The 27,901-nt window shown below is 40.5% G+C and overlaps 1 protein-coding gene across 3 annotated transcripts in view; it reads right to left on the bottom strand.

Annotated features, from left to right (window-relative positions):
• Positions 1-26,655, bottom strand: part of Epb41l5 (erythrocyte membrane protein band 4.1 like 5) — a 139,692-nt gene extending 113,037 nt beyond the window's left edge. Inside the window, exons 1-3 of one of the 3 annotated variants that reach the window (XM_070021876.1) lie at positions 26,475-26,655; positions 22,070-22,257; positions 5,310-5,414 (exon numbers count right to left, since the gene is read on the bottom strand). In XM_070021876.1, the coding sequence (XP_069877977.1) occupies positions 5,310-5,414; positions 22,070-22,249 (285 nt within the window). In that variant the 5' untranslated portion in view covers positions 22,250-22,257; positions 26,475-26,655. The remainder of the gene's footprint in view (positions 1-5,309; positions 5,415-22,069; positions 22,258-26,474) is intronic. The other 2 variants (XM_070021877.1, XM_070021878.1) reach the window with 2 other exon arrangements.
• Positions 26,656-27,901: the final 1,246 nt, after the last annotated feature.

Raw genomic sequence — 27,901 nt, 5'->3', positions numbered from 1 at the left:
ACCTATATTTTATTTATTTTTTTTTATTACACTGCTGTTCATAATAGCTAACCATAGAATCACCCAAGGTGCCTAATAACCCATGAATAAAGAAGACACAGTATATATACACTATGGAATATTACAGTCAAAAGAAAATGAAGTCTATCAATTGCAGAAAAGCAGATGGAATTGGAAAATATCATGTTAACTGAGATAAGCAAGGCTCAAAAGGCCAAATATTATGTTTGCACTCATTTATATAGGAGATAGACCTAAAAGACATATATATTCATGAACACATGCATTAACATATACATGTATTTATTTTTATTTATGTACTTATGTATATAAATTTTATTGATTTCAAGACATGGTATAGTCAAAAAACAATAAACAAAACAAAAACTACAATCAAAATTCCATACAACTCCACTCAGAATAGCTATCAAAAACACAAAGAACACCAATGCTGGAGATGGGGTTGAGAATCAGGAAGAAACCCTTATAAACTGTTGGTGGGAATATAATTTATATGAAAATGCTGTGACACAGATTTGTCCAAACAGCATCAAAAAAGAAGCTGGAAGAATCTCTCTTGCCAATTTTAAAACTTCAAGTCACTGCTCTATTGACATGACAATGATTATATCAATAAAACTGATGGGAAAATCCAGAAAAATATCCAGAAAAATGACCTTCAAGTGTGCCAATCCCAATCAATGGGAAAGGAAGCCTTTTCAATGAACTAAGGCCATGTGCAATAGAACCAAGTTGGACCCCCTACCTTATAGCATAAACATGTTCCAAATGGATAAAAGACTTAATTTCTAGAGTTAAAGCTATAAAACTTTTAAAATAAAATATGTGTAAACCAGAGTGACCTGGAAACACACCAGTTCATGGAAATTATATGAATAACAGAAGAAGCCAAAGAAAATATAGAAAAATTGCATTGTATTAAAAGTAAACACTCTACACAGTAGTCAAATGTCCTTAATTTTTTTTAACTTTACATGGTATAAAAGTAATATACAAAAAAAAAAAGCAATACACAAGCCAGGTACCAATGGCTTATGCCTTTAATCCTAGCTAGATCTGGTTCAAATGGTTCATGGTTCAAATCCAGCCTGGGCAGAAAAGTTCCCATGAGACTCCAGAAAACCACCAGAAAATCAGAAGTGGCTCTGTGGCTCAAGTGGTGGAGCACTAGTGTAAACAAAAAAAACTCAGGGATAGTGCCCAGGCCCTGAGTTCAAGTCCCATGACTGGTCAAAAAAAAAAACTGTTGGGTGGGAGGGCGGGGGGGGGGGGGGGGGGAGGATGGGATGGGAAGGGGAAACAAAGGAGGAGGCTACCATGCTTGATAAGAAATGTACTCATTATCTTGCCCATGTAATTGTAACCCCTCTGTACAATATTTTCACAATAAAAAAAACTGTACATTCAACAGAAACCATACTTTGGAAGCCAGGTGTTACAGTCTCACTTTTGTAATTTAAGAGGCTGAGATATGAGAATCATGGTTCAAAGCCAGCCAAAGCCAAAAAAGTCAACAGACTATCTCCAATTACACAGCAAGAAAAGAAAAAAAAACTAGACTGGAGGTATGACTCAAGTGATACAGAATTACCATGAGCAGAAGAGCAAGAGTGTAAGGACTATGAGTTCAGGATCCCGTACCGGTATCAAAAGAACAAAACTTACTTTGAATTTTGAATTTTAATGTTTTCCAGGCTGATGATTAAGAAATAGAATCATCTCTTATGCTAGACAGTGGAAAGGAGCAATAGCTCCTAATCAGCCACATCACATGCTAAACAACCAATACACAATCTACTGGGTTTTATGTTTTTGTTTTTGTTTTGCCGGTCCTGGGTTTTGAACTCAGGATATGGGTGGACACTGTCCCTCAGCTTCTTTTTTTCAAGGCTAGTGCTCTACCACTTGAGCCACAGTGCCACTTTGGGCTTTTCTGTTTATGCAGTACTGAGGAATCAAGCCACATTCTCCACTGCTAAGCTATGATGTTTATATTAACTATGTTAGGTATAGTAAGTGAATTTTCAACCTACAAGGTACTGTCAACTTACAATACCAGTTTTTAAGACATTAACTATCCTAAATCAAAGAGCTAATTGTAAACATACTGATGATAATTAGAACCTAGTTTCTGTAGAAGAGAACTATAAATATAGGATTGGTTGAAAAACTATAATACGCCCTGCAGTAGACTGGAATTGAAGTAATGGATATAAAATTGTGGCATTCGATATATATGCATACATGGAGAAATAAGTGTAAGACATATTCCCTAAATCTGGTCACACATGGTTCACTGAAGAATTGGCTAATTCCAAAACTAAAACAGAGAAATAACCAGATGGACATTTTCTTCAGCAGAAAGAATGATACCAACATTGTAAGCAAACACAGAAGCCTTTTGAAGCAAATCCCACTGTTCAAACTTGAGAGAATGGGAACATAAAAATAAATAGTAGGGCTAGGAAAGTGGCTCAGTGGTAGAGCGCTTGCCTTGCATGCATGAAGCCCTGGGTTCGATTCCTCAGCATCACATAAGCAGGAAAAAAAAGCCGGAAGTGGCGCTGTGGCTCAAGTGGTAGAGCGCTAGCCTTGAGGTGAAGAGATGAGGGACAGCGTCCAGGCCCAGAGTTCAGGCCCATGACCGGACCCAAAAAAAATTAAAATAAATAAATAGCAAATCCAGATACAGTGGTGCATGCCTGTAGCCTAGCATGTGTGAAGCAGAAGCAGGAGGATTTTTGGTTCAAGGTCAATCTGGGCTACACAACGACCATGTCTCATAAAAATAAAAAAAGAAACTGACCAATAAGCCAATGCACTATAGTAAGAGATAAAAATAAATATGTATTTGATAATGTCACTTGATAAAACAATAATATAGAAAATAATAATATAAAAATTTTGATGAGGAATATCCTTAAACTGCCCACCAATTACAATGAGAATAGGATATTCCAACATTTACCTGTCAATAACTCTTCATACTTAATTTTAATTCAGAAAGGAAAAAAAAGATAGCTAAAATGATTAACTGTTATAAACTTAGTCAAGAGGATCCATACAGCCAGCTAAGGAATTAATCTCCAAACAACACCGGCAAACAGACTGATACAAAGATACTCAGACTGTAGAAAACAAAGCTTAATGTCTTGATACTCTTCCTTCTGCCTTCTGTCTAGGTCTTAATACTATTTACTTATTAACTTTTTTTATGGTCAGACATGGGGCTTAAACTCTGGGCCTGGGCGCTGTGTCTGACCTGTTCAGCTCAAGGTGAGCATTCTACCACTTGAGCCACAGCACCACTTCCAGATTTTTAGGTTTATGAGGAATTGAACCCAGAGCCTCACGCATGCAAGGCAAGCACTCTACCACTAGCCCCCTTCCCAGCCCTGAGGCCTTAATATTATTTATATCACACCAGTGTGTATAGTAAATTTTCTTAACCACAGTCTTGCTCACTCTAAATAATCTCGCACAGTATTTCTACATAAAACTTTCTGGGGCTGGGAAGGTGGCTCAGTGGTAGAGCACTTGCCTTGCATGCATGAGGCCCTGGGTTCGATTCCTTAGCACCACATAAGCAAAAAGAAAAAAGACGGAAGTGGCACTGTGTCTCAAGTGGTAGAGCGCTAGCCTTGAGCTGAAGAGCTGAGGGACAGCACCTAGGTCCAGAGTTCAGGCCCCACAACCGGACCCCCCAAAAAAAAAAAAAAACTTCTGAAGCAAAATATAACTTTATGCTTAAAAAAACCTAATTGTTGGAAAATATCACCAATTTCTTTATTAGCAACCTTGATATTCAGTTTAGGTGGTATAGATGCAAATCCACTTTCCAATCCTACCATCTATTATATTCTTCCAAACACACTATAGTACTTAATCCTTTAACTAGCTTCCAACTTTTTTTTTTTTTTTTGGTCGGTAGTGGGGCTTGAACTCTGGGCCTGGGTGCTGTCCCTCAGCTCTTCAGCTCAAGGCTAGCACTCTACCGCTTAAGCCACAACGCCACTTCCAGTTTTCTGAGTGGTTTATTGGAGATAAGAGTCTCATGGACTTTTCCTACCCGGGTTGGCTTTGAACTGTGATCCTCAGATCTCAGCCTCCTGATAGCTAGGATTGATTACAGGCGTGAACCACCGGCACCCAGCTTAGCTTTCAACTTTCTAAAATGTGTATCAAAGAGTAACTATTGGGGCTGGGAAGGTGGCTCAGTGGTAGAGTGCTTGCCTTGCATGCATGAGGCCCTGGGTTCGATTCCTCAGCGCCACATAAGCAGAAAAGGCTGGAAGTGGCCCTGTGGCTCAAGTGGTAGAGCACTAGCCTTGAGCTGAAGAGCTGAGGGACAGTGCCCAGGCCCAGAGTTCAGGCCCCACGACCAGCAAATAAAAAAAATTAAAAAAATTAAAAAATAAAAACAAAGAGTAACTATTTATGGACAGAACTCACAGATGTACTCTATTCACCTTAACTAGAAATTCATGTCACTCAAGAGCCCACAGAACTCTAATTCTAACATTCTTTTTTGTTGTTTTTGTTGGTCGTGGGGCCTGAACTTTGGGCCAGGGCGCTGTCTCTCAGCTCTTCAGCTCAAGGCTAGCACTCTACCACTTGAGCCACAGCACCACTCCTGCTTATGTGGTGCTGAGGAATTGAACCCAGGGCTTCATGCATGTAAGGCAAGCACTCTACCACTGAGCCACTTTCCCAGCCCCCATTCTTTCTATAACATAGTGGTTCACCAACCTCTAGTGTGCCCAACAACCTAGCCAAGCCAGTTAATTTTTTTTTTTTTTTTGGTCAGTTGTGGCACCTGAACTCGGCCTGGGCACTGTCTCTGAGCTTTTTTGTTCAAGGCTAGCTCTCTATCACCTTGAGTAACAGCTCCATTACCAGCATTTTGGTGGTTAATTGGAGACAAGAGTCTTATAAGACTTTCCTGACCAGGTTGGTTTTGAACCGTAATCCTCAGATCTCAGCCTCTTGAGTAGCTAGCATTACAGGTGTGAGCCACTGGTGCCCAGCTAAGTAAGTTATTAAAAGCACTGATGTCTAAGCCCCATTCTCAAAAATTGTTTTTGCTCCCATAATTCAGGTTAGGATCAGAATTCACATTTTGAATGAATACTTCAAGTGAGTTTTAAAGCAAGAGATCAAAGTTTCTGGATATATAGGAAATCATATAAAATAAAGAATGTATGAAGTATATGAGTCTTCTAGCGCTGAGATTGTCATCTAAAATACTGCATTTCTTCTCCCATATTGGAACTCATAAAGTTACTCACTGCTACTTGGGCGGAATCCATAAATCTCAGACCAAAATAGTCACTTTCAATCAGGTCCAAGTGATACATAATCTGGTCAAACAGCTCTTGTCCTTTGGCTTTTTTCTGAAATGACAAGAAAATAATCAGTGAGAAGCTTATAAAATAAACATGCCTGAACAGAAGATAGTTTCAGTTATACAGGATCTCTTAAAGAATCAACACAGCCAAAGTATAACTCTGTAGCAGATGGATAAGAAATGGTAGTTTTCCAGTCAACTACTTTAGGCCAAAAGAAACTGTGATCTACATTATTTTCCAAGAGATTATTCCTGTAGGCCAACAAAAATTACCAATTTCTTCTACCTTGTCTGTGCTTTCTCTGTTTTCTTTGATTAAAATCAGATTTCATATTCTTCTAGACTCAATTATATGGTCACTTCAGCAAAAAAAAAAAAAAATTATCAAAATATTATTAAGCTAAAACTGGAGCCATTTTACTTAAGTATTACTTTGCCTCCTTCTCTGTTTTTACTAACTAGGAGGTAGCATAATTTATTGTTTCATCTTAATTTTATAGATAATATTCTACCAAGAAGAACTTGATAGCTTTAGTACAAATATTATTTGGCCTTTTAAGTGATTTTTGTTTAAATAATGAGAAATTGCTCCTATCCTGAAAATCATCATGTGCTGAAGAAAACCACCTATATCTGAAGGAACTTATAGTCAGCAGTATTAAGAAAATTAGACCAGTTATTTGACGGTCAACTCTTGACTTGTCCCCTTTGCTGCCTGAGTCCCTTTCTCCCAGTACAGATTTCTAGAGAATGCTAAACTCTGATTTTAAGACATCTCTAAATTGGTATATGTGTTTCTTGAGTGATGTTATCAATGTTTTTGTAAATATTTACTATGTTTTTCTACTTAGCTTTATCATTTTGTACTTTAATAAAAATGTTCTAAGCATTAAAAAATTACCAATTTTGATATATGTAAATAAGGAAGACATTCTTGCTTTGTCTTCACATGAGGGGGAGGGATGTGGTAGCTAAATCCAGCCAAGGTCTAACAAATTCTAAGCATACACTACTATTAAGCTATGCTCTGAGTTCTGTCTTCCTAGGGGACATTTTTTTTAAGTCTCTAAAAGAACACAGAGTAATTGAAAAAAGAATTACAACAAAATTTAGAGCACTTAAGTACAAATTACACAACAATGTAACGAAACTTGCAAACATATTTTAGAAAACAGGTAACAGACAAGAAAGATCTGTAAGGGCTTACTAGAGAAAAATCAGACTAGAACCAGAGGCTGGGAATATGGCATAGTGGTAGAGTGCTTGTCTAGCATGCATGAAGCCCTGGATTCCATTCCTCAGTACCAAATAAACAGAAAAGGCAGGATAAGAGCTGTGGTTCAAATGGTAGAATACTAGCCCCTTGAGCACAGAGAGGCTCAGGAACAGTGGCTAGGCCCTGAATTCAAGCGCCAGGACTGGGGAAAAAACAAATAGAACCAAATATAAGGTAGGAAATTAGCAAATATAAAAATTCTGGGAACAGGAAGTGTCACTGTGGATCAAGCGGTAGAATGCTCGCCTTGAGCTGAAGAGCTCAAGGACAGTGCCCAACAAGCCCAGAGTTCAAGCCACATGACCGACAAAAAAAAAAAAAAAATCTGGGAACTAAATCTATTATTTAAGTTCAACATTTGTTGAATGTTGAAAGTTGAACATTCCGTAAAAATTCCTCCTCTATTTTTGTCATATTAAGTTTGCTGCCTAAGTTTTTTGTTCCTTCTGTTTTTTGTTCGTTTTCATTTTCACCAGTCCTAGGGCTTAAACTTAGGGCTTAGGCACCACCCAAGATTTTGCTTAGGGCTAGCATCCTAACACTTGAGCCACATTTCTCCTTCCAGCTTTTTGGTGGTTAATTGAAGGTTAAGAGTCTCACAGACTTTCTTGCCTGGTCTCAGCCTCCTGAGTAACTAAGATTACAGATGTGAACCACTGTTTGACATTTTTAAGAATCCTAACAGCTTCTTCTAAAAGCTTCTTCTGCTTTGTTTTAACATACATTCAAACAATAATATTGGTAATTATGGCTTATCCATTTAATACAGAACAGACAAAAAAATCCAAACTATAGAAAAGACTGTTCCCTCTACCCACTGAATATCCTAGACACCTTTCTGGAAAATCTCCTCACCATATATGCAAGGGTTTATTTCCTGGCTCTCTATTCTATTCCTCTAGTCTACGGCTGTCTTTATGACTATAGTAAAAATACTATTCTAGATTACTACAGTTTTATATTATATTGTGAAATCCAAGATGTATGAGTCCTCTAAATTACTTTTTTTCGAAGACTGTTTGGCTATTTGTTTAAGGATCCTTTGAGATTCCACATGAAATTTAGAATGAACTTTTTTCTTCTTCTGACAAAAACAAAAATGGGGGGCTGGGAAAGTGACTCAGCGGTAGAGTGCTTGCCTTGCATGCATGAGGCCCTGGGTTCGATTCCTTAGCACCACATAAGCAGAAAAAGCCAGAAGTGGCTCTGTGGCTCAAGTGGTAGAGCACTCGCCTTGAGCTGAAGAGCTGAGGGACAGTGCCCAGGCCCAGAGTTCAAGCACAGGACTGGCAAAAAAAAAAAAAAAAATCATTAAAAAAAAAATGGGATATTGATAGGAACTGTTTTTAATCTACAAATCACTTTCAGCAGTACAATCTTTAGTCTTTTAACCATTCAACATGACCATTGATTTGTTTCAATTCTCTCAGCCATGTTTTATAGTTTTCAGTGTGCAAATCATTAACATGCTTGAATGAATTTATCCCTGAATATTTTATGTTCCTTGAAGCTACTGTAAATGGCAACTTTTCTTAATTTCATTTTCAGGCTGTTTACTGCATATATATAGAAACACAGATGCTTCTTTTAATCTTACAATATTGCTAAATTCATTTAGTAGCTTTTTTTTGTTTTGTTCTGTGAAAGAGATCTTAAATCTATATCTACTTCAGAGTTATTTAAGATCTTCTCAGGGCTGGGAAGGTGGCTCAGTAGTAGAGTGCTTGCCTTGAATACATGAGGCCCTGGGTTTGATTCCTCAGCACCACATAGGCAGAAAAAGCCAGAAGTAGTGTTGTGGCTCAAGTAGTAGAGTACTAGCCTTGAGCCGAAGAGCTGAGGGACAGTGCCCAGGCCCAGAGTTCAAGGCCCACGGACCCACCCACCCCCCAACACACACACACAAAGATCAAAGATCATGTCAACTGAAAGAGAAATATTTTACTCTTTGCCTTCCAATTTGAATGTCTTATTTATCTTTTCTCCTAATTGCTCTGGTTAGAAGTTTGAATACTATGAATAAAAATGCAAAAAAGCAGGCTGCTTGTCCTGATCTTAGGAAGAAAAGTACTACTTTTAACTTTTCATTTGTATTTTAAATTTTATTTTACTTTTATGCCTCCTATTTTGTTCTTCCAATAGGAGAAAAAATAAATTTTGGGGGGGTGGGGTCGGTTTTGAACCACAATCCTCAGATCTCAGCCTCCTTAGTAGCTAGAATTACAGGCGTAACCACCAGCACCCGGCAGGAGGAGTTCTTAAATATGATCTTCCAACTAATTTCTCCTTGAAATTAATTGATTTTTTTTTGGGGGGGGGGTGAGTTGTGGGGCTTGCACTCTGGGCCCGGGCCCTGTCCCTCAGCTCTTCAGCTCAAGACTAGTGCTCTACTACTTGAGCCACAGTGCCTCTTCTGGTTTTCTGGTGGTTTATTAGAGTTCAGAGTCTCATGGGCTTTCTTGACCAGGCTGACTGTGAACTGCGATCCTCAGATCTCGGCCTCCTGAGTAGCTAGGATTACAGGCGAGAGCCACAGCACCCAGCTTAATTGATCTTAATTCTATCCAATCAAATGTTTTTAAATTTTTATACTTCCCATACCTATTATTTCCTCTCAGTTCTTGTTAAGCTTACATTCATTTCATATTGCTAATCTTACTATATGTTTTAGAAATTATATTGGACTTATCTTTTTGGCTGCCTTTGCTCTGGTGATGGCTACAGTTCAGTTTGCCTGATTTTGCTTTTGAGGTACTTATGTTTGCTTATTTTGGATACATTCACTAGGGACTATGAGTTGCCATCTCTAGGCTACAGATAACAAGACAACTCTGGAGCCTATGACAACATCATATAGCTATGTGAGACACGAAGTATGGGAAGGGAAATAGGTAGTACCCTAGACAACACAGGCCCAAAAAACAGAAACCACTTTCTATACAACAAACAACTCTTGAAACTAGTGATTTATTCACTCCAATTCCCTAAGAAAAAAACAGGAGTTTCAGGAAGGGGCATTACTCTAATTGTAATTCACTATCCTCTAAGAGTTTGGTTGAAAAGGAGTAGGAAATTTTGGTTAAGAGAATTTTAACAGAGATGAACTTTATAGAGGTAAGGAACTTTTTAGGCAGTTCAAAAGAGAAACATGGCTTAATTTTTTAAGCCATGCTTAATATCCTGCAAAAGCACATTTCCCAGCCTCTTGAAATATGGCAGAAAAAGAATGGCCATTTGAAAATAAAAACTTTTCAAGGTTCTGTATTTTACTCTTCCTTGAGAAAGGTGCCTTTTCCAGGCCACCCAATAGTGAATGTAAGAAGTTTGTAGGTTCCTGAACTTAGTAATTCAGTCTAACAAATAATCTGAAATGTCAAAAGAGAATTTTTCAAAGTATCTTAAACTAGCTTTTAGGGGTAATATGGAAATTTTAAAAACTTTCACCCAAAAATCTAGCCCGCAAGAGTAAAAAACTATACAATATCATGAAAATAAGTCATAATTACAAGTAAATTCAGAAACAATGGTATTCCAGTTTCAGAAAGATATCTGATTTTGACTCAGAAATGTGTTATAAGGTACAAAACCATGGTGTTGAAGGTTAATTTTGAAAATTAACATTAATACCAACCTTAGAAATAGTGTCCCCAAAACTGGGTGTGAGTGGCTCATGCCTGTAATCCAAGCTACTCAGGAGGTGAGATCTGAGGATCATGGTTCAAAGCCAACCAGGGCAAGGAGGTCTGTGAGATTCTTATCTCCAATAAACCACCAGAAAACCAGAAGTGGTGTTGTGGCTCAAGTGGTAGAGTGCTAGCCTTTAGCTGAAGAGCTGAAGGACAGCACCCAGGCAGAGTTCAAGACCACGACTGACAAAAAAAAAAAAAAAAGAAAAGAAAAAAAAAAGAAATAGTGTCCTCATAGTAAACTATCTCTGACTCATTCTATATTTTGTGAAATGGTTTAAAACTCCACTATGTACAGTAGTTTACAGGAAAAAAAATTTTTTAAATGATGTATTGTTCAATTCAATCATTACTGGATAGACACCTATATGTGTTAGATGGTAGAGTTACATGGATGAATGTAATTATATGTCTTGGTCTCAAGCAGTAACAAGGTTCTTAGCCAAAAACAAAATTATATACTAGTTTGAACATAGTCAATGCTTATTACATGTGTTCTTTCTACAGTATGAAGGAATAATTCTGCCTAAAAGTACTGATGGCTTCAGAGGTTCTAACCCTTAAATAAAAACAAAATGTATTCTTTGGGCTGAGAATGTGGCTTAGTGATAGAATGCTTGCCTAGCATGCATGAAGCCCTGGATTCCTCAGTTCCCCTAAAGAGAAAAAGTTGGAAGTAGCACTGTGGCTCAAGTGGTAGAGTGCTAGCCTCGAGCAAAAGAAGCTCAGGGACAGTGCCCAGGCCCAGAGTTCAAGCCCCAGGACTGGTTTAAAAAAAAAAAAAAAAAGAAAGGAATCTGAATTCTTTCATATACTAAGGTGATGTAGAAAACAGGCTAGAGACAGTCAAGATTCACAAGCAGAATTATTACTGTGTTCTTTAAAATTCTTTAATTATTCATCACCTACTGATTTAAGTGTAAATTGAAGTACAAAAAATAAGTGTCTTTCCTAACTGTTCCTTGCAGTTATAGCTTATCTTATGCCACTCTACCTGTTAATAATATTCCCAAAAAGTCATGCCTCAGCCTGAGTAAAATGTTTCTTTCTGCTTAGAATGACTTCTGGTAAACTCTTAATTCTGGTTTCTCAAGAATGAACACATCTTCTAATCCCAGAGAAACTGAACTGTCCTTCCTTCTATTTAGTATAAAATCTATGCCAAAGCACAGTGTTAAAATGGCCTATCATTTTTTTTGGGGGGGGGGTCCGGTCGTGGGGCCTGAACTCTGGGCCTGGGCGCTGTCCCTCAGCTTTTCAGCTCAAGGCTAGCGCTAGCTCTACCACTTGAGCCACAGTGGCACTTCCGGCTTTTTTCTTTTTGCTTATGTGGTGCTGAAGAATTGAACCCAGGGCCTTGAGCATGCAAGCCAAGCGCTTTACCACTGAGCCACCTTTCCAGCCCTGGCCTATCATTTTTAAGCAATGATAAAAAGGTTTGGCATGATCAATATGTAGACTACAGATGTTAAGATACTTGATTCCAGGACGAATAGTCCTTTTATTTTTGTGTACCCTTTTATCTATAGCTATTGAAAATTATCCAAGCATGGGGCTGTGAAGGTGGCTCAGTGGTAGAGCACTTGCCCTGCATGCATGAGGCCCTGGGTTCGATTCCTCAGCACCACATAAGCAAAAAGAAAAAAGCCGGAAGTGGCACTGTGGCTCAAGTGGTAGAGCACTAGCCTTGAGCTGACGAGCTGAGGGACAGCGCCCAGGGCCAGAGTTCAGGTCCCATGACGGACCCCCCTCCAAAAAAGAAAATTATCCAAGGAGTACAGTTACAAAAAAAAAAAAAAAAAAAAGACCCATAAAGCTCTGAGCTGCTACAAATTCATTTTTCAACTCCTCTATACTGCTACCAATGTCTTTTTCTTCCTAAGAAATTATTCATGATACCATCTCCTTCAGAGACCTACATTCTGTTTTAGAAGATTAAGGTGTTTTCACCAGCCTTCTTTTATGGGACTGTGAAGCCTTTTTTTTTTTTTTTGGGGGGGGGGGGGTCCGGTTGTGGGGCCTGGGCACTGTCCGTCAGCTCTTCAGCTCAAGGCTAACGCTCTACCACTTGAGCCACAGCACCACTTCCAGCTTTTTTTCATTTTGCTTATGTGGTGCTGAGGAATCGAACCCAGGGCCTCAGGCATGCAAGGCAAGCACTCTACCACTGAGCCACCTTCCCAGCCCCTGAGAAACCTTTTGCTGCCAATAGTCATTTGAGTATTTATGTCATAACTTATAGGCCATACAAAATGATCAATACAGGCAGACAACAATAAAGCAAGCATACAAACAGTGTCTGTCGTCTCATGTACTGATTTATGTATAAATTGAAGTACACAAAATAAGCGTCTTTCCTAACTGTTCCTTGCAAGATACAGCTTATCTTATACCATTCTACCTGTTAATAATATTCCCAAAAAGTCATGCCTCAGCCTGAGTAAAATGTTTCTTTCTGCTTAGGATGACCAAATAATTTCACAGGGCTTACACAGCTGCAGGCTGGCCATTCCCCTTGAATCAGAAGGTATTTCTTGAAAAAGCCTCCTATCTTTATCTGTATATAGAAAATTAATTCTTTTTAGGGGCTCAGTGGTAGAGCACTTGCCTTGCATGCCTGAGGCCCTGGGTTCGATTCCTCAGCACCACATAAGCAAAAAGAAAAAAGCTGGAAGTGGCACTGTGGCTCAAGTGGTAGAGCACTAGCCTTGAGCTGAAGAGCTGAGGGACAGTGCCCAGGCCCAGAGTTCAGGTCCCACAACCAGACCAAAAAAAAACAAAAAACAAAAAAACTGTTCTTGGTAATCTGGTTATTTTTTTGACCTCTAAAAATCTAGCTTTCAAACACTTTCCCAGTAAAACACATTTTTCTACTTCCATCATTTTATGCTTCTGTTCATGACAGCTATTCTCATTATCTTATACACATTATGACTTGAACCAGCTGAATTAGAACATTTCTAAGCTTCCTTTTACTCACCATATCCATGTTCTAAGCATTCATTTCTCTGCAATTTTACATTCTTATGCATATATTATGGTATCAGTCTCCAGGCTTGCTTCAATCTCCCTCCCGCATATCAAATCAAGTGTACCACCTCAAAATTAAACCAATGTGTCATTTTTTATCATGCTTCCTAACTATTAAAAACCCTATGTGGATTAATAAAGAAAAACCACAACTGGGACTTGGTATACATGTCTGTAATCCTAGCTACTCAGGAAGCTGAGATCTTAAGATTAAGGTTCAAAACCTGCTTGGGCAGGAAAGTTCCTGAGACTTATCTCCAATCAACCACTAGAAAACCAGAAGTGACACTGTGGCGCAAAGCAAGTACTAGCCTAGAGAAGAAAAGCTCAGGGGCAATATTTTTAGCCCTTTGTCCAATTTTTAAATGAGTTGTCTATTTTTTTTTAGTTTATAGCAATATTCTAGACTTTATAACTTTTTTTTTTTTTGGTCGGTCGTGGGGCTTGAACTCTGGGCTTGGGTGCTGTCCCTCAGCTCTTCAGCTCAAGGCGAGCACTCTACCACTTGAGCCACAGCGCCACTTCCGGTTTTCTGGTGGTTTATTGGAGATAGGAGTCTCACGGTCTCTCCTGCCCGGGCTGGCTTTGAACCGCGATCCTCAGATCTCAGCCTCCTGAGTAGCTAGGATTACAGGCGTGAGCCACCAGCGCCCGGCTTAGACTTTATAACTTTTTTGCTTTATTTTTACACTACCTTTAGTTGTACAAAGGGGTTTCAATTCAACATATCATTTAGCAGTACAATGCATCTTGATCAGCCTTTCCATTGTTCTCTTTATTATAATTGTGAGAATTCTTTCTATATATGAGATACAAGTTCCTTCTCAAATAATTGTAAAAGACATTATTTATTAGTTATTTTATTATCATTTATTCTATGATGAGGTGTTAAAAACAAAACAAAATCTTTCTTAGTAGCAGTGGTTCAAACTTGTAATGCTATTTGAGAGATAAAGATTGAAAGATCACAGTTCAAGGCCAGCCAGTGCATAACAACATTTGTAAGATTCCATCTCAACCAATGAATTGGCACAGTGGTGGAAACCTGTTATCCTAGCAACAAAGAGAAGCACAAACAGGAGGACTGCAGACCCGGCTGATCAGGGCATAAAGTGAAATCCTATTTTAAAAATAACCAACTCAGAGCTGGGAAGGTGGCTCAGTGGTACAGTGCTTGCTTTGCAGGCATGAGGCCCTGGGTTCGATTCCTCAGCACTACATAAGCAGAAAAAGCTGGAAGTGGTGCTGTGGCTCAAGTGGTAGAGCACCAGTCTTAAGCTGAAGAGCTGAGGGATAGAGCCCAGGCCCAGAGTTCAGGCCCCACAACCAACCAGAAAAAAAAAAAAAAAAGAGATGATGGCAAAGTGGCTCAAATGATTTCTGTCCACTTAGCAAGCATAGTCCCTCAGTTCAAATCTAAGTATTGTCAAAAACCTACTTTTTCAATGGTGTCCTTTGAAGGGCAAAAAGATTATATTTTAGATAAAGTCTAACTTATCTATTTTTTTTCTTTAGTTGTTCATGCTTTCAGCACCGCTAAAAACTGATGTCAAATCCAAAGTAAATACAGATCTACCCCTATACTTTCTATGAGGAGTTTTATAGGGTTTTTTTTGTTTGTTTTTTTTTTTGGTCAATTGTGAGGCTTGAATTCTGGGGCCTGGGTGCTGTCCCGGCGCTCCTCAGCTCAAGGCCAGTGCTCTAGCGCTTGAGCCACAGCGCCACTTCCAGTTTTCTGAGTGGTTAGTTGAAGATAAGAATCTCACGGACTTTCCTGCCCAGGCTGGCTTTGAACTGTGATCCTCAGATCTCAGCCTCCTGAGTAGCTAGGATTACAGGTGTGAGGCACCGGCTCCCAGCCTGAGTTTATAGTTTTTGCTGGTTATGTTTAGTCTTAGATCGAGTTTAAGGTCATATTTGTATATGTATGTGAATATCCACTGGTCCTAGTATAATTATGTTGAAAAAAATAATTTTTCCCCCTCTAAATGGTCTTGGTTTATCCTTGCTTATCCAAAAAAAAAAAAATCCCAAGTACATTAGTTTGGGCTTTCTACTGTGTACCACTGATCTGTGTCCATGTATCAACAGTACACTATCTTAATTATTGTTTGCTTTAATTCTTAAAATTGCTATTAATCCTCCCACTTAGTTCTTTTTCAATATTGTTTTGACTATATAGGGTACCCTGCACTTCCATATAAATTTTAGAAATCAGCTTGCCTATTTCTACAAATGATCAGCTAAGTTTCTGGTGAGAATTACATTGAATGTGCAAATCATTATGGAGTATATTTTATCATATAATCAACTTTAAGTTTTCAAACTCCTGAACATAGGATTCAAACTCATGAACAAAGGATTCAAATTCATGAACATGAAACTTCTCCCACCCATAGCCTGGGGATGGAACTCAGGGCTTTGTGCCCAGCAAGTATTTCACCACTTGAACTACTATCCCTACCACTTCCAATTTTTTTTTTCGGTTTTGAAACAGAACCACACTAACTTGCCAGAGATAGTCTCAAACATTCAATCCTTCTTCCTCTACTTCTACCTCCCAAGTAGCTGAGATTGCAAGTATACCACCATACCTGGATTATTTTGTTTTTTGAAACAGGGTCTCACTATGTAGTATACTAGATTTGAACTTACAATGTAGTACAGGCTGGCCTCTAATGCTTGTTTCTTCTGCCTCCAGGTTCAGAGTACTGAGATTATATGCATGTATCAAAATGCCTGACATAGTTTTCAGTTACAGAAGTCTCTTCTTAATCCTCAGAGAATATATCCACAGGGGATGCCTAAAATAATAGTACCAAACCCAATATACTATGTTTTTCCTATCCATACCCACTTAGATAAAAATTTTAAATTAGAGACAGCAAGAAAATAACTAATAATAAAATAGAAAAATTATAACAACATTCAGTAATAAGATAATATTCTGTAGTAAGAGTTATAAATTAAATTCTGGAGTTTTTTACTTCATCTCTTTAGACCGTGTTGGCCACAGGTAACTAAATTACATAACGTAAAACCACAGAAGTGACTATTAGATTTGAAGTAAAACTATACTCTATATAATTAAAAGCATTAATATTATCAGTGAAGTATCTATATTAAAATCATTATCTATTGGCTAACCAAGATCTATTAATTTAAAATTTAGAAGATGCAGAATTTTACATGTCAGGCTACTTACTAGGCTTTCAAATCAATCCAAAGAGTTTACCATTTTCCAAAAGAAAATTTAAAACTCAAGAAGTTAGAACTTTTCTTTTTTTTTTTTTATTTTGCCTGAGACTGGGACTTGAACTTATACCTGATGCTTTTGCTTACTGGCTAATTCTCTACCACTGAGCCATGCCTCCAACCCCAGAATTTCTTGAATGCAGATGTGAGTATAGGGGCTGGAAATGTGGCTTGGGGGCAGAGTGCTTGCCTAGCATGCATGAAGCCCTGGGTTCCATTCCTCAGCACCACACACACAGAAAAAGCCAGAAGCAGCAGTGTGGCTCAGTGGTACAGTGCTAGCCTTGAGCAAAAGAAGCTCAGGGACAGTTCCCAGGCCCCAAGTTCAAGCCCCAGGACTGGCCAAAACAAAAAACAAAAGCCAGATGTGAATGTAAAATAAACACTAACCTACCTATTAAACCATCGTCCTAAAGGAAAGTAATGATGACTTTGCTGTTCACTGAAAGTTATCCTTACCATATGTAATTGAGAGAACGAGTAGTAAGTCTTTAAGCTACTTCCCCATTCAAGAGAGAAATAAAAAAGAAAATGGTCTTTACAGCTGATACATTAATATCGAATCCATATATTACTCCATTTAATCTAAAATAATCTCTTACATATTATCTGGGCAATCATCTTAGATCTATGTTAACTAGCTATAATCTCCAGTGACCCTAATCCTAATGGAAAATGAGCATGTGCTTCATGTGATTTTCAAAACAATTTTAAATATTCCAGAACCATACAAGACTAAATTGGGAAAAGGGAAAACTTTTGTTGCTTTGCTTGCTTGTTTAAGACTTTAGTATTTCTTTGGCCTATATTTTCCTTTAGTAAGGCAGTTTAATTGGCAGGCTGATGTCCATTTCATATTTGTGCAAGAATCTAGAGTTAGGTTACTAACGGTTAAGGTTTGGTCACCTACAAGATAAAAAGGACAATTGTTTTTGTTGTGGAAAGTCAAATCTGAAACTCTAGCTGTGTTTCTCTGTAGTGGTCCCCAGAACAGGTCAGCTAGTACTTCTAGACTTGATCAATATCAACAACAATCTACTGAGCATACAAAGAAAACATTATAGACTAGTTACCAGACATTTATTCTACCAGTTAAAGCATAATGCTGATTTTTAACTCCATACTACACTCCCTTTTCCAAAAGCGTCTTTATAAATTCTCTATCAGCCTATCAACAACCCAGAGACCTCATACTTTACACATTAGGTAATAAGAAAATTTTTTTCCAGGCTCTCATACAGCAGTATCAGACTTTTCACCACATACCTTAAGATTCTCATCAAATAAGAAAACAGAAAATTGTCAACACAAAGTAGCTCATGTTAGAATGTTTCACAAACCTTCAAGAAGTCCTTACAGTACAGGAAGACATTTAGATGCTTCAAGTTTTATAAAAATCAGCCAGCCATAGAAAAACAAGTCTATAATCCAAGAACTCAGGAAGAAGAGTAGAGAATCACAAATTGTAGGCCAGCCTGGGCTACACAGCAAAACCCTGTCTTTAAAAAAAAAAAAAAAAAAAAAAAACGGCTGAGAATGTGGCCTAGTAGTAGAGAGCTTGCCTAGCATGTATGAAGCCCTGGGTTCGATTCCTTAGTACCACATAAACAGAAAAAGCTGGAAGTGGCACTGTGGCTCAAGTGGTAGAATGTGCTAGCCTTGAGCAAATGAAGCTCAGGGACAGTGCCCAGGCTCTGAGTTCAAGCCCTAAGAGTAGAAAAAAGAAAAAATAAAAAGCACTGGACACTGGTGGTTCACAACTGTAATCCTAGTTACTAAGAAGGCTGATCACAGTTTGAAACCAGACTAGGCAGGAAAGCCCATGAGACTCTTATCTCCAATAAACTACTCAGAAAAAGCCAGAAAAGGCTGTGGCTCAAACTGGCAGAGCATTAGGCTTGAGCACAGAGGTTCAGGGACAGCCCTGAGACTGGAGGAAAAAAAAAAAAAGTTGCTTACTCCTATAATCCTAGCTACTCAGGAAGTTGAAACCTAGAGGATCAAGGTTCAAAGCCAGCTGGGACAGAAAAGTCGGAGAGACTTTCATCTTGCCCAAAGAGACTCCTTTCTCTCCCCCCCCCACTCCCCCACCCCCATGTTGGGTGGGGGAAGCGGGGAGCAGGGTAGGTAAGTGGCTTGAATTCTAGGCCTGGGTGTTCTCCTTGAACTCTTCAGCTCAAGGTGAGGGCTCTACCACTTGAGCCACAGCCCACTTTCAGTTTTCTGGTGGTTTATTGGAGATAAGAGTTTTATAGACTTTCCTGCCAGGGACAGCTTTGAACCGAGATCCTCAGATCTCAGCCTCCTGAGTAGCTAGGATTATACAGGCATGAACCACCAGCACCCAGCCAAAGAGACTTTTTAAATTCAATTTCAGTTAAATGGGTACTAAAAGAATTTGTGGAGGGCTGGGAAGGCAGATCAGTGGTAGAGCACTTGCCTTCCATGCCTGAGGCCCTGGGTTTGATTCCTCAGCACCACATAAGCAAAAAAAAAAAAAGCCGGAAGTGGCGCTGTGGCTCAAGTGGTAGAGCTAGCCTTGAGCTGAAGAGCTGAGGGCCCAGAGTTTAGGTCCCAGGACCAGACCACCCCCCCAAAAAAAAAGAATTTGTGGAAAGGGAAAATATCAATGAACATTCAATGAAGCTTAAGTAATTACATAACTTACAGTAAGTGTGGATACAGAACAAATACACAAGAGATTTGGTATTATAAATACTCAAGGGTGTGGTAGTGAATGCCTGTAACGTTGGCATCTGGGAGGATGAGACAGAATAATGGTTAGTAATGCTTAAGTTTGAGGCCAGCATAGACTATAATACACACAGTCCCATTCCCCAAGACCCCTGAAAAGGCGTATAAGAAGCAGGTTCAGTCCTTCCAAGTATATTGGACTGTTTCGTATTATGAGTTATAATTATGCATTAGTAGCTGAAAAAAAGTTAAAACTACCCCAAATGCAAACAAAATTAGAATATCCTGTCTTGAAATAACTACATTGTTATGAAGAAAACTATTAACACAAATGGCTTTGAGAGCCAACACAGGCAGTCATATATGAGTGGCATGAGCAAAGTATTTTTTTCACTAAACTTAAACTTCCTTCAAGCACTCCAAACTTTCTAAGGAAAGCAGTTTTGACAAATACAGTAAAGTACAAAGAACAAAGTCTTATAGGGCATATGTCAGATTCCCATTGCATTAATAACTGCTCAACAATAACACATGCTGATGGGGATGTGAGCAAAAGGAACCCTAGTGCACTGTTGGTGGGAATGTAAACTAGTACAACCACTTTGAATGGCAGTTTAGAGTTTCCACAAAAAGCAAAACATAAAACATTGGGCATTTACCCAGAACATTAAAAGTCAGGATACTATAAAGACACTCGAACATCCACGTTCATTGCCACACTATTCACAATAGCCAAATTATGGAAACAGCCCAGATGCCCTACAAAAGATCAGTGGACCATAAAAATATGGCACATATACAATACGGAATTTTACTAATCCATTATAAAGACTAATGTTGTTTGTAGGGAAGCAGATGGACCAAGGACAAATCATTTTAACTGAGGTAAGCTCAGAGAGATGACATGTTTGTTCTCATAAGTGGAAGCTAGATCTAAAATACAACTAGACATGATAACCTATACAGGATTCTATGCATTTACACAAAAACAAACAACCTAAATGAGAATACTCTTAGGGAAGGAAAACAAACATGAATCATGAAACCAAACATGAAACATCTAAAACACTATCAAAATGAATTCCAGAAGCTTTGTTAAATGGCAACTTCTTACATCTACTTGAAGATAGTTTAAAAATTAAATGAACTGGCCAAGTGTCAGTGGCTCACACTTATAATCCCAGCTACTCAGGAGGCTGAGCTCTGAGGATCACAGTTCAAAGCCAGCCCAGGCAGGAGAGTCCATGAGACTCTTATCTCCAATTAACCACCAGAAAACCAGAAATGGTGCTGTGGCTCAAGTGATAGAGTGCTCTCCTTGAGCTGAAGAGCTCAGGGACAGTGCTCAGGCCCAGAGTTCAAGCCCATAACCAACCCCCCCCCCCAAAAAAAAGTGAATTAAATGAATTAAAATAAAATAAAGATGCTGGGAAGGTGGCTCAGTGGTAGAGTTCTTGCCTTGTATGCATGAGGCCCTGGGTTCCATTCCTTAGCAACACATAAGCAGAAAAATCCAAAAGTGGCCTTTTGGCTCAATTGGTAGAGCATTAGCCTTGAGCTGAAGAGCTGAGGGAAGCAGCCCTGAGTTCAGGCCCTACAACTGACAAAAAAAATAAAATAAAATAAAATAATTACAAATTAGAAAAAAAAAGAATTCCAAGAAATGGAAACAAGTCTTTGTTATTATTGTTGGTGTTGTTTTTGTTGTCTTTTGAGGGGAGGCACAGAAATGGAGGGAGAAAGGGTGAATCGATGCAGTCATGGTATTCAATATACACCATGTGGAAAATGAACTATGCAACTTGTGGGCAGGGATAGGAGGGGGGTGACACTGTCCAATAAGAATTGTACTTATTACTGACTTATGGAATTGTCACCCCTCTGTATTATTCCTTAATAAATAACAATAAAATTATATTTAAAAATAATAATTGTTCAATAAAGATTTTAAAAAGTCTACTAGATGGGACTGGTAATGTGGCTTAGTGGTACAGCGCTTGCCTAACATGCATGAAGCCCTGGGTTTGATTCCTCAGTATCACATAAACAGAAAAAGCCAGAAGTGGCACTGTGGCAAGTGGTAGAGTGCTAGCCTTGAGCAAAAAAAGCTCAGGGACAGTGCCTAGGACCTGAGTTCAAGCCCCAGAACTGACAAAAAAAAAAAAAAAAAAAAGGAAAAACAAAAAAGAAATCTACTAGATTACAGAATAAACTACCATCATTACACACACACACACACACACACACACACCACACCACACACACACACACACACACACACACACACACACACACACACACACACACACACACACACACAGAAGCTGGGTGTAGTGACTTATTTTCTGTAATCCTAGCAAGGCTAGGATCCTAGCAAAAGCTAGGCAGGTCAAAACCAATCTGGGTTACATAGCAAGGTTCTGGCATTTTGTCCTTATCTGTCTTTCTCTCTGCCCTATCACTTAAATGTTAAGTAACTACCATTAATTTCAGAGAGAAATACTATCATTTGTTCTAAGTTTACAACATGATCCATGTATTAGAATGTTACAGTACTGACCCATACTACTCACATTACCTAAATCTCTCTGGAAGTTATCATCAGTTGAAAGTGCAAATCAAAACAGTAATTTAGCTGGAAGCAAGGCAAGTGATAGAGTGCTAGCCAAGCAAACCTAAGCCCTGAGTTCAAACTCAACACAGCAAAAGTAAAATAAAATAAAATCATGTAGAATTTACAGCTCAGGAAGGCTTACGTACCGGCAAGTCCACACTAACATCTGTCCCATCCAGAAGGGACACCCGGCAGGTGATGATGGACTTTGAATCTCCAGCTGCAGGAATGTGTGTGGCTGCTCTTTGTGCCTCTCGGAGCCGTTCCTTCTCAGCATGTTTACGCATAGACCTGCGCCCAAGAGTTCTACGCAGGAAGCTCAGCATTTTTGTCACTACACAACCAGAGAGAACAAAATGACATCAGGAAAGAGTTCTTCATCTTGCAGGTAGGCAAATAGTATTATTTAGTAAAGTCCTGTGCACATCAATTTAAAAAATAAATAACTAAAACTTACTACTTTTATACACATTTAAAACATGTTTTAGGGTGGGAATGTGGCTCAGTGGTAGAGTGCTTGCTTAGCAAGCATGAAGCCCTGGGTTTGATTCCTCAGTATCACATACACAGAAAAAACCAGAAGTGGCACTGTGGCTCAAGTATAGAATGCTAGCCTTGAGCAAAAGCTCAGGAACAGTGTCCATACCCAGAGTTCAAGCCCCAGCACTGACAAAAAAACAAACAAACAAACAAAAACACATATGATAAAAGCTGGGTGTTTGTAACTTACAATATATAATTCTACCTACTTGGGAGGCTAACATCTGAGGATCAAGGTTCAAAACAGCAGACAAATTAGAAATTTTTATCTCCAAATAACTAGCAAAAAGCTGAAATACAAGTGGAGCTCAGTTGGTACAGTGTCTGCTTTGAACAAAAAAATCCAAGTGAGGGCAAGACCCTGAGTTCAAGTCTCAGTATCAGAATTTTCTTTTTAACACTTAATTCAAATTTTGGGAGGTGGAGGTTATAATTAGGTCCTGTGAGGTCCTGGGTTCAATCCCCAGCACAGAGGTAGAGAGCAACAAGAGCCAGCCAAAGCAAGGAAGAAATTTAAAATACATATCACTCAATCATAAAATGTGAGCCTACTTTGGCTCTGTTCAAATAAACTATTTTTTTTCTAGAGTTCTCAAGATGTAATCATTAGGAGAATCTAAAAGCTAAGTGAAAGACTTAACCTCTACATGAGCTAAAAATTATTTCAAAATAGTCATATATAACTTTGTCAAAATATGGTTCATAAACAACATTCATAACTTAACCTAGATGAAATTATAAAAAATTATAAAAAAGCAAATATTGAACACTGTATTTTTTTTGGGGGGTCCGGTCATGGGGCCTGAACTCTGGGCCTGGGCGCTGTCCCTCAGCTCTTCAGCTCAAGGCTAGCGCTCTACCACTTGAGCCACAGGGCCACTTCCGCGTTTTTTTCTTTTTTGTTTATGTGGTGCTGAGGAATCGAACCCAGGGTCTCAGGCATGCAAGGCAAGCACTTTACCACTGAGCCAACTTCCCAGCCCCTGAACACTGTATTTTAAAGACAAATATTAAACACTATTTATTTATTTATTTATTTATTTATTGGTCGGTGTGGGGCTTGAACTCTGGGCTTGGGCACTGTCCCTGCACTCTTCAGCTCAAGGCAAGCACTCTACCACTTGAGCCACAGCACCACTTCCGTAAACACTGTATTTTAAATGTTTAATAGTTACAAACTGATGCAATCATTATCATTCTCATTTTACAAGTATACATTCTCTGTGAAATTAGATAAATTGGCAAAATCATTACAGTGATCAGTTGAACTGCCCCAGGAAATTATATACACACCCTTGAAAACTGACTAGATTGCTCCTAATAACCAAGGAACTATGTATTCCCAACTTTCTACTAGATAAAATTGTGGTATTCAGGCTGGGGAGGTGGCTCAGCGGTAGAATGCTTGCCTAGCATGCATGAGGCCCTGGGTTCAATTCCTCAGTACCACGTAAGCAGAAAAAGCCGGAAGTGGTACTGTGGCTCAAATGGTAGAGTGATATAGCCTTGACCTGAAGTGCTGAGGGACAATGCCCAGGCCCAGAGTTCAGGCCCTACGACCTCAAAAAAAAAAAAAAAAAATGTGGTATGAAGTTATGTTTTAAAAAAAGAAAAGGTTACTTATAGAAATATATACTGATATATTTATAGAAGAAATGATATGAGTATTGGTATTGTGCGCACACACATACACACACACACACACACACACACACACACACACACGAGCCAGAAAAGAATTGAGAAAAATGAAAGTTTCTTTCATATACTGTCCTCTTTGAACAAACGATTCAAATCAAATAGACTATTTAAATTCTTACATGTATAGCCTTTCAATCAGAATTTCTAATTCAGGCAAGATGGTCTAAAGGAATTTTTACAGACACTCTCAGTTGTTGCAATAAGGATTTTCAATGTGAACAGGACAAATTTAAATATGTTCACTGGCATGTTAAAAAAAACAAGTTACAGTACATGCAACTTAATTATAAGTACAGTTTTAAGGATATAGATGACATAGATATTACAAATTTTATTCGTGAAAAAAATGAAATCACAGAAAAAGAAATGCAGTAGTTGGGATAGGATACATGCACTCACATACAGACTAGAAGAAGACCAAAACTACAAAAGAAAGATTTTTCTCTGGAGAGGGTCAATTCAGATGTCTTATATGGATATGTTATTAAGGTAGCCCCTCCCAACCCCCCACGTGATTTTTAGCCACATCTAATTCCTCCTTTAAAATCCTAACAGCACTGCCTCCTGATCCAGGTCCTTCCCATGCTAATTCTTATGGCTACCCACTCCAGCCACTTTCTCTGCTGATACTATGCTCAACACCAGTCTTTTAAATCCCAGACCTTTCCTCATGAACTGTTCCATCTTTCTAAAATTATCTTTTCCCACTTCACCTCTCTCCCTACCTTCTTACTAACTTTAGATTTACACACAAAATTATTTTACCTCAGAGAAATTTGCCAAGATTCCCGAATTCATGTTCACTGGTGCCCCTCTTAATATTCTTAGGCTTTAGGACAGATAAATACACTGTAATTACATACCTAAGTTGTTCCGGGTTTGGTTTTTTTTCCCTTAACTGGCAACTGCCGTAGTAAGACAAGGACAGGGACTGGTTTACTACTGTAAACAACCTACTCATTAGACACTCAATGAACAGTCACACTAAAATGATACAGGGGAATTTGGGGATGATAGGTACACGATTTCAAAAAACAATGATCAATTCTAACTTTTCAACAATGAATCAATTTTTTTCAATAGTAAAAAAGGCAAATTGAAATAAGACAAATCCATGACCTACTAGTTTGTCATGAAACGTGTATACACTCATACACTGTTCATCTTTTTTTTTTCATTGTGCAATGAGAGGATCAAACCCTAAGTAGAGCCCTCCCTCCATATGCTAGGCAAGCACTCTCCCCAAGGCCACATTCCCAGACGAGCACTGCTTCCTAATAAAGCATTATTGCCAATTCACAGAAAAGGCATGAAGATATCAATACCTTTTGTCCCAGTAATTTCAATAAAGAAAACGTAACCGAGGAATTCAAAGGTAGAAAAAAATTATACCCGTTATTTCTTAATGAAGTTACCCACGGGTGGGGGGGGTAGGAAATCCTACCGCTTATCCTTTTTTAATGTTTTATTGTGATCACGGTGATGTACAGAGGGGTGGCATTTATGTAAATCAGGTGAAGGCTACCTTTCTTTTCAACGATCTTACATACACAAATAACCCACTATAGTGAGTACGCAGAGCTCAGCAACAGGTTGGTGGTGTTACGAGTGAAGCTAACGCGGTCGTGGGTGACACTACAGATTCAGTTGTCTTTTTTTCCTCCTAATCCTTAACACCTACAACGTAGGATCTCGGTTCGAGATACAGCGGCGCCTCCGTGCAGTTCTCTCCCCTCCAAGCCCAGAGCCAGGGCACCGCCGTCGGGGGGGGCGGGGGAGGCCCCCGGCTCTCGCCACTCCCGGGAGCGCACCTGCCGCGCACCATTCCAAACCCAGGAACCTCAACTCATCCCCAACGAGCCCGGACGGTGCGCCGGCGTGTGGTTCTCAGCCCCCCCGCGGCAAACTCGAGGCGCCCGGCCCCGACGTGCCCCGCCGACTGCCCCTCGCCAGCGGAACGGCTACCGCGCGGCTTGCAGGGGAGGGTGGGCCCAGCTCCGACCCGCGACGCCCGAGACTCGGGCTGCCCCGCGGGCAGGGAGCGCGGCCGCCGCGACGACCGCCAGCCGGCGGCGCCCCGGGCCCTCCGCGGCCGCGCAGTATCGCCCGAAACTCGGCCGCGCGGCCCCATTGGCCGCCGCCGCCCCTCCCTCCCACCTCCTCCATTCTCCACCTTTCCCTCGGCTGCCCTCGGCACCGCGGGCTCGGGGCCGAGCCGGCCCCCGGGAGGAGGCCTCCCGCCGGGAGCGGGAGAAGAGGGGTGTCCGGCCACCCGAGGGGAGGGCGCTGGCCGCCGGGACGCGCTCTTACCTGGGCTGGGAGGCGATGGCGGGACAGCGAAAGGGACGTGGCTCTCCGGCCACCTGAGGAGAGCGTTCTGCGGCGAGGCTGAGGAGGGGGCGGCTCCCCACCAGACGCCGAGGCGCCAAGAAATGGCGGCCCGCGGTGCGCGCCCACCCTGCGCTAATCCCGGGGAGGCCCCTGGCCGCCGCCGGCCCGCCCCTTAAAACCCTTCGAGCCACGCCACGGGGCGGGGCCGTCAGCCCTTAAAAGGGCAGTGGCCCCGCCCCGGAAATTAGCCGGGCCGGTCGCCGCGGGTGCTGCGGGCGACTCCCTCAGGCCGGGCCGGGAAGGAAATGCTCCCGCAGCCGAGGTCCCCGCGGAAACCCGGCCCAAGGCTGTCAGACCCCCGAACGCCCACGGGGCGCGCGCCCACAGAGCTCCGCCCCGGGAATCCGTCCCGCCCGGGGGGCTAGGCTGCTGCATCTCTTCCGTGGAGAGGTAAACTCGCCCGGTAAATATTTGTTGACCAGTACCTCCTCCCTCAGCCAGTCCCAAATCCCAGGGATTAACGTCCTCCGGCCCTGGAACCGCCTCAGCCCGGGGGAGACAGACGGTAAACAAAATCCGTGTCAAGCGGCGATAAGTGTGGCGAAGAAAAACAAAGCCCGGGAGAGGGGAGCGACGGAGCGCTCCTCGGGAAGGCCCTGGAGACCCGGAGCATTCCAGCTGCCCATTCTTTAGATAGTTTATCCCAGTGTCCACCGAGTTCTAGGCGCTGACGATAAGGCAGATAAAACAGACAGACATCCCTCTGGGCGAGCCGGCTGCTGAGGCCTACCTGTAGTCCAGGAGTTGTCGCTCAGAAACCCGGGGCTGAGACGCGAGGATCTGTAATGCCAAGCCACTGGACTACGGGAGCCTGATCCTGTCTTTAAAGAGAGATACTGAAAAAAAAAAATAAAAAATAAAGAGAGATACTGCCAGGCACCGGTGGCTCTCACCTGTCATCCTAGCTAATCCGGAGGCTGAGATCGGAGGATCGCGGTTCAAAGCCAGCCTGGGCAGGAAACTCCGTGAGACTCTTATCTCAGAAAACCGGAAAGTGGTGCTGTGGTTCAAGTGGTAGAGTGCTCGCCTTGAGCTGAAGAGCTGAGGGACAGTGCCCAGGCCCAGAGTTCAAGCCCCATAACCAACACACACACACAAGAGAGATTATTTGCGTTTTATTTGACTTTATTATTATTTTCTTTTTGCCAGTATTAGGGGTTAGAACTCAAGACTTTTCTGAGTTGACTTTGAACCACAATCCTCAGATACCAAACTCCTGAAGACAGGTAGGATTACAGGGGAGAGCCACCAGTACTGAGAAGGCTAGAGAAGGAAGAAGGTCACTGTCAAAAGGTAGAACTTGAGTTCTACTTAAAGTAAGTGTCATTGTGTCATTATGTCATTCC

Source organism: Dipodomys merriami, unplaced genomic scaffold (assembly GCF_024711535.1).
Source record: "Dipodomys merriami isolate MVZ:Mamm:240054 unplaced genomic scaffold, mDipMer1.0.p SCAF_146, whole genome shotgun sequence".
Classification (NCBI taxonomy): Eukaryota; Metazoa; Chordata; class Mammalia; order Rodentia; family Heteromyidae; genus Dipodomys; species Dipodomys merriami.
Note: the sequence above shows the minus strand (reverse complement) of the source record. Positions and strands in the feature narration are given on the sequence as shown.